A 7,973-nucleotide genomic window follows, 5' to 3' on the forward strand; every position below is an offset into this window, starting at 1 on the left:
CCGTATTTCAACAAGTAATTACGTCACGGTATAAAACTAACAAAGGATACCTAAAAGTACAGTAAAAAGATCATTCTATTACTAAAATGTATTCACAGTCACTATAGTACTATTCATAAGTAAAGCCACAACAGTAAAATATATTACACCATAAATTACTAAATAAACACAATGCAGTTCACGTTTTCTTGCCAAGATGCAAATAAGTTATCTGCCATAGTGGCCAACTTGGAAAAACAAAGCCGTATTTCAACAAGTAATTACGTCACGGTATAAAACTAACAAAGAATACCTAAAAGATAGCTAATGTTAGGATATGTCAAGTGGCGTTACAATCCAGTTGATACATTTATGTTTCACACCATAAGGAATGAAAGTGTCAGCACTTTTTCTTTACACAGATAACCCTTATGACAAAGAAGGTTAATACTTCCATCATTGTAGTTTTCCTTATAAAAAGTTGAACGTTCAAGTCCGCAGGTTGAACATGCAATATTATTAACCTGCATATATATGTTGCCATACCTTCATGTACTCTCTATAATGCAAACGACTTCAGTGTATCATAACTGTAGTTATTAGTAGTTCTTAAGTAATCAACGTTTTCACATCTGATTTGTAAAGCTAACTTTGACACTTATTTTTGTATAAGATTATACAATTGATTTGCTGATATAGAGATTTTTGAATCCTATGTTTTCTCATTTTGTATAACAACATTAAATATTTAAGGTTATAAAATTCATAAATGTAATTTTTTGTACTTTTTAGGCATGGCTGGGCAACAGCTATCACTGAAATCCGGCAACCTTACATGAAAGTCATTTGTCCCACTGCGTGAGTACTTTCTACTTTAAGGTTAATCAGTACCTAAGCTTATTCATCATATTTTATTTATAAATACCATTTCAGTAAGATTCCATCCTAGAATATTTGATCCTTAATTCTCAATCTGTTTTTATAGTAAGTTCTGTACTAGCAAGCTCATTTTGGCTGAAGTGTAAGTTTTGTAGGTAGATTTCATAGAACTCTGCCTATTGCAGTTGTCTTCATGACAGATTTTTGGCATTTTTTCTGATTATGACCCTCTACAATCCATAACTACCTTAATCTATATTGCATGAGATATATATAACAATATGTTATATATATATATATAATATGATAGAAGATCTATCTACATATATATACAGGGTGTCCAGCAACCATTCGAACAAACTTTGCCACATTGTTCAGCAGGCCAAAACTAACAAATAATGCAATATAACAGGTGCCCTATTTCGCTTCCGTTTAGCGTCTGATCTGTCTGTATGTGTTTTTTGGGAAAAAATTACTACTAAAAAAACCACTTAAGATACAAGAATTCAAAACTTAACAGTTATGTTAACCTAGTGTTGGTCCTTTTCAGTGAAAAAAATAAAACAAATATCTCTCTGCATTTAAAAAATGGCGGCCGGTTCAAAATTTTCAAATTGTAATTAAGCTATGAAACTGGCTACTTTGACAACAAATTCACCAGGGATAAACTTTTTTTAGCGTATTTTATTACCCTATTCAACAATATTCGTTTCAAAAATATTTTGAATAACAAATAACTGAGTTACAGCACCAAACGTAAAAAAACAGGTTAAACCCATGCATTGCAAGTACAGTAGAGTCAGATTATTCCGACCTAATTGGGAACCGACGCCCTATTCGGACTATGTGATTGTTCGGAATCAAATTACAGATGTAATTCGGAGCCAGAATTACAGATAAAAAATACCAGTTTTAAACTTGAGATTGGGTCTATTTTGTTATAGAAATTATCAACATTGTTTTTTTAAAACATGTTTTCTGACTGTTGCATTGTATTTCTTGACAAATAAACGTGTTTGCGAATACTAAGCACATTTACCGTATTTAGTGTGAGAGTTCTATTTTTAAGCAATTGTGAGCGTTACTTGGGATATTGTATGGGTCCACGCGTTCAAATAGTTGTACGAAACTACGTTTGTCTCCCAATTAGACTCTCTTTAATTGCGACAGAAGACCAATAAACTGAATTTTATGTCTTTTAACAATTTATATTGTACTTCAATAATAATATCAGTACTGTACTGTCCAATTTTTTTTTGATTTCACTTCTTAATACAGTAATTTAACTCAATACTTAACCTATAAGTTTCAATTTGGTACTGTATTTAACTTCATTATTTAAGTACTATACCGTACACAATTTGTCTTAATAAAATTATGTATGTCTAATTTAATAAAAGTTTTCTTTTGTTTATGTACCGAAATGATGCACCCATTTTCATTTTTTATGTTATTAGTTTCCTTATAACTGTTCATTATCGTTATAAATAATTCCTGCCTGGACCTGTTCGGATTAACCGTCGTTCGGCTTACACGTGTTCGGATTAGCGGGACTCCACTTGTACATACAAACAAATGTAGTGGATTTTTACGAATTAAAACTTTTTAAGGTTCTTTTATTAAAATCGTGTACAAATATTATAACCTTAAATTTAATATGTATTTTTTATAATTTGTTTTAAGGTCAATTTAAAAAAAGTTTCTTAGACCAATTTGGTGAATCCTGGTTTTTAAATCCTTAAAAAAAATGTTAATTGGGCTTACGATTATGGTTTGGGTTTGTTGGGGTTTTCTTACATGGCAATTGTTGTGAAACAGCGTAATTAAGTTCAATGTGTTTGAAAAAATTTTAGTTGAAACATGATTATTTTTTATTAATAAATCAATGATTACATTACTGTAAAACTTTCTATAATCGTTGCTACAAAGTGGCGTCCTTGATAACTCGTTGCAGATTTCTGAAGCGTCGTAAGCACGATTCTCTCACCCCTTCAAAAGGATTACTGTCTTGAATAAACTGCAGCATGGCCCATCAACAACTCTAGCTACTAGATCCATTTCATTCTGTTATGGGAGTGGTAGGTACCCACTAAGGTTCGCTTCTACATGATTGTCCCCAACAAGGTAAAAATCAATGGAACATTGTTTTTTTGGGGTGTGAGGTTCAGGTTGACCGTGGAGGCACAAGGACAGGGGGGGAAACGGGACCTCACGACGTCCAAATCCAAACGATTCTCCATACACTTCATATTTCAAAATGTTGTCTAGGCAATCAGGGCGAAAAGTGTGGGCGTGTGCTTCCATTGTGTTGGCAACCACAATTTCTTTGGTCTAGTTTTCCAGATAGGAGAACATGTGTCCAACAGTCTCAGGTAAGATTTCTCTCTAAAAAACTTCATAAGTAGGTCCGTTCTAGTCTGTTTGGGATAATGTGTGGCCCAATCAAATATCCGTTTCTACTATTCCAGCCCAGATATTGACAGAAAATTTGTGCTGAAACTTACGTTGCACAATTTCATGAGAGTTCTCTTCAGCCCATAAATGGCTGTTTCGGCTATTAAATATGCCATCTCGAGTTAAATGACGCTTCGTCAGTAAGAGAACATACCTTAAAAAATCGGGTTCATCAACTAATTTGTGAAGGAACCAACGAGAGCAGTCTACTCTGAGAGGAAATAATCTGCAGGTTCTAAGGCTTTGTACTTTCTGATGTCTGTATGGGCACAAACGTTTCATTCATTTAACACTTTCCACACAGAACTTTTGCATACATCCCAAATTATGAGCAATAGCGCGAACGCTGGTGGAGGGGTTTTCTTCTACGGAATAATAAAACCTCTTCTTCAAAATCAACAGTCCGTACGGATTTTACCCGTTCTACAAACATTATTTTTCAAATGTCCAGTTTCCCTAAGACGAATATGAACGGCACTGAAGACGCTATGAACTGGGTGCCTGCCTATCTGGAAAGCGCTCTCTGTACAATCTGCTAGCTAATCTGGCATTGCCTCCAGCAAGTCCGTACACAAAGTGAATATCAGCATTACTCTTCAAAAGTAAAACGGTTCATATTGTACAAGAAACAAAGTAATAAAAGTAAATTTAAATTAACAGGAAAAACTAACAGGAATTACAAAGAAGAACAGAACATTCAAACAGTGACAATCACGTTCAAAACATACACTTGCTCAATAATGTCTTGATAGTTTGTTTATTAGTTTTTCTTCATTTAAAACACCTGATTTGGTTGCTGATTGTTGGTCAGCTGTTTTCATGTAATTATTATTCTATTGTTTTTTTAAGAGCATTGTGAATAGTTTGTTTCTTTTTTATTTGTGTGTGTGTGTAACACATTGATTACTGTAAATGGAACAAAAATGATAGTAATATTTTTTTTAGGTTATATTAATTGTTCAGTATTTTAATAAATAACCTTAAAAAGTTTATTCGTAAAAATCCACTACATTGTTGTATGTACTTGCAATTGCATGGATTTAACCTGTTTTTACGTTTGGTGCTATAACTCAGTTATTTGTTATTCAATCTTTTTGAAACGAAAATTGTTGAATTGGTAATAAAATATGCTAAAAAAAGTTATCCTGGTGAATTTGTTGTCAAAGTAGCCGTTTCAAAGCTAATACCAATTTGAAAATTTTGATATGGCCGCCATTTTGAAATGCAATGAGATATTTGTTTTATTTTTTTTCACTGAAAAGGACCAACACTAGGTTAACATAAACTGTTAAGTTTGAATTCTGTATCTTAAGTGGTTTTTTAGTTGTAATTTTTTTCCCAAAAAACACATACAGACGGACAGACGCTAAACAAAGCGAAATAGGGCACCTGTTATATTGCATTATTTGTTAGTTTTGGTCCTGCTGAACAATGTGGCAAAAGTTTGTTCGAATGGTTGCTGGACACCCTGTATATATATGATCATATACACGAGGGGCCATCCGGAAAGTAGTAACCCTGTTTGGTGGAAATTACAAATGACACAGAAGTAAATATTAACAAATATAAACATTTTTATTGAAAAGAGCATACCTTAAACTACTTCTCCACATAATCTCCAAGCAAATTTAAGCATTTGTCATAACGTGTGACGAGTTTTTGTATTCCAGCGTCATATTCCTCCGCCGCCAGCCGATTGAAATACGTAGTCACGGCCTTCTTTAAGGTCTTCATCGCTGTCAAATCTTTTTCCCGCCAAAAACTCTTTAAGATTTGTAAAGAGATGAAAATCTGAAGGGGCCAAGTCCGGGCCTATACGGTGGAAGGTCGAAAATTTCCCAATTGAATTGCTGCAGAAGTTGTTGTGTTATCCCTGCTGCATGAGGCCTGGCATTGTCATGGAGGAGAATGACGCCATCAGACAATAGACCTCTCCGTCGATTTTGTATTGCCCACCGTAATTTCTTTAATGTTTCACAATACGCATTAGCGTTAATAGTGTCTCCACGGGCCATAAAATCAATAAGCAGTACACCACGTCGATCCCAGAAAATGGTTGCCATTAAGTTTCCTGGTGGACAGAAACAGTCTTGAATTTTTTTGGTTTCTTTGGTGAATGAGTATGATGCCACTCCATTGACTGTCGTTTACTCTTCAGGTGAAGCATAACAAACCCACGTTTCATCACCAGTAACTATGCGATTCAAGAACGTGTCTGCTTTCATCAGAAATAACGTTCCAAAAATGTGAATGCAGCAGCCATACGCTTGGTTTTGTGCTCATCTGTAAGCGATGCGAGGGACCCACCTTGCACAAATTTTTGAATAATGCAGATGGTCTTTGACAATTTCATGAACAATTGTTCGAGAAACATTAGGGAAATGTTCACAGATGTCATCAATTGTGACGCGCCGATCGTTCCTCACGAATTCGTCTACTGACCTCAGCAGTTGATCTGTAATGACAGATGGTCTCCCTGAACGCTCATCGTCGTGTGTGTTCCCCCTCCCCAAGTTGAAATTACGACACCAGCGGCCGAACAAATGACTCTTCCATCACATTGTCTCCATACACTTCCTTTAATTAGCGATGAATATCACAAGGTCGAACGTTTCTTGCGTTGAGGAAATTTTATTACAGCCCTCACTTCACAACTGGCGGGCGTTTTTTCACATTTTTTTAAACATTATGAATACTGCCACAGAAAACAACACCAGGGCAATGCTTTAGCGGTCACGGAATGGAACTTGTAAACAGAGAAGGCAGACAAGCCACTGGAAGCGATCTGGACACTTGACCAGGCGGGCTACTCGCGATCGGTCACAGCGGCCTCACGCGTGCGGGGAAAAACGGGGTACTACTTTCCGGATGGCCCTATACAATATATGCAATATAACAAGAGTTTTTGAACATAATAACTAACTGTAATTTTTTCAAAAATCCAAACTAAACTTGTTACCAAAGTTAGTAATTGCACCTAGCTTGGATAAGTTCTTCAGCCAATCAATAAAAGGTTTCAAGATGGCCGCCATTTGAATTCAAGTCTAAATTTTAACTTAACATCTAAATTTTGACTGCCCCAACATAGACCTAAAAAAATATATTTAAAAAAAATAATATATATATAATGTAATTGTAAACAGCTTTTATTCTTTCATTTTTAATGTGTCTTAAGGTTTCAATATGGCTGACATTAAAAGTTTGGGAAAGGAATGGTTGGTTGTATAACAGTTATTATATATTATAGTACAAAACAAAAATGTGTTTTAGAATTCTCAGGCCATTTATAAAAATGTTGTGTTCTTTTATTTATTTATATATCATAACATACGAAGTAACAAGTGTTACATAGTTTTAAGTAGTATGTGACATTGCGGGAATGTGTGAACACGATGATTACCACGGTTCTTTTTATATTCAGATTAAGACACACACACACATAATGTTTTCAAAGTATGTAGAAGTTGAATATTGATCTAAAAAAAAGTAGCACTCGTAGAAAATATATCTTTCACAAACTAGTGGTTGCTAAAAATTTTTGGTGCACAAAGTACAAGTATTGAGTTTTTCTGGAGTACAAAACTGTTAATGGAAAGTGTTATAAAGTGTCAAAATGTTGTTTTTCTGTTTGACAGCCCCACAATGCCTGTTACACTGAACAACGGATACCCCATGCCATCATGGTTCGACCTCAAGTCTCTGGAGGCAAGTGGGCCAGAAGATGAAGTTGGAATCAAGAAGGCAGCAGAGTCTATCCATGCGATGATAGAGGCGGAAGAAAAAGATGGCATTCCTTCCCATCGCATTGTGCTTGGTGGCTTCTCACAAGTGAGTGATTCATTCCTGTTTTTAATCAATTTTGATCATTTTCATAAGACTGGATTTATAAAATGTGGTAGTCAAATAGTTCCTATAATAGTAAATCACTTTTTTAAGAAAGTAATATGGTTGTTCCTGATGACATATTTAAAGACAGTTACATTGCTTTGTTATAAAGCTATGAGGTAGTTTAAAAGGCTTGTTAATGCTTATGATGTGTTTAGGTGTGGTGCTAAATAATTAATATAATTAGTCTGATTTTATCAACTGCTTTCATAATGGGAGGTGCCGCATATCATTGCTCCCAGTAATGACTGTCTGATTATATCATTGATTAGTATGGAGTGTGTGATCGAGTTATAAATTTTATTTCATTTTCCCAAAATTACAGTGCCTTAATTATTTATTAACTAACAATATTCAGATCAGTTAACATTTCATACTCATTATATAGCACTTCTAGGTCTAACATATTACTACATATAGGGTAGTCCAGTCACTAATTATTGATTCATATCTATCTCAGGGCAGATAAGATAAGAGCCAGGTCTGCAATTGTGAAATTAACCCTAGAAACTGGCAATGGTGTCCACTCTGTTACTGGCGGCTCTATTTTAACAGCCTCGCAGACGTTTCTTATAATGTATCACATTTCATAACTGTTAGTCCAAATATAAACTATTATATGTCAATGTATTCACAACTATATGGAGAGCATTATAATAAAAATATCTTATTGTTTCCATGGAAAACATATTTTTATTTTTTTTACAAAATGTAAGAAAAATGTTTTTTAGGACATTTTGTTTGTAAATATTCCGTTGTGTAACTGCTTAGCAATA

At 34.5% G+C, this 7,973-nt stretch overlaps 1 protein-coding gene across 1 annotated transcript; it reads left to right on the forward strand.

The window, feature by feature from the left end:
- The first annotated feature begins 731 nt into the window (after window positions 1-731).
- Window positions 732-7,335, forward strand: LOC124374907 (acyl-protein thioesterase 2). The gene is made up of 2 exons (XM_046833045.1): window positions 732-837; window positions 6,948-7,335. The coding sequence occupies exons 1-2, from the start codon at window positions 815-817 to the stop codon at window positions 7,318-7,320; spliced, it is 396 nt and encodes a 131-aa protein (XP_046689001.1). The 5' UTR covers window positions 732-814; the 3' UTR covers window positions 7,321-7,335.
- The last annotated feature ends 638 nt before the right edge of the window (window positions 7,336-7,973 follow it).

Source organism: Homalodisca vitripennis, unplaced genomic scaffold (genome assembly GCF_021130785.1).
Source record: "Homalodisca vitripennis isolate AUS2020 unplaced genomic scaffold, UT_GWSS_2.1 ScUCBcl_11125;HRSCAF=20288, whole genome shotgun sequence".
Lineage (NCBI taxonomy): Eukaryota > Metazoa > Arthropoda > Insecta > Hemiptera > Cicadellidae > Homalodisca > Homalodisca vitripennis.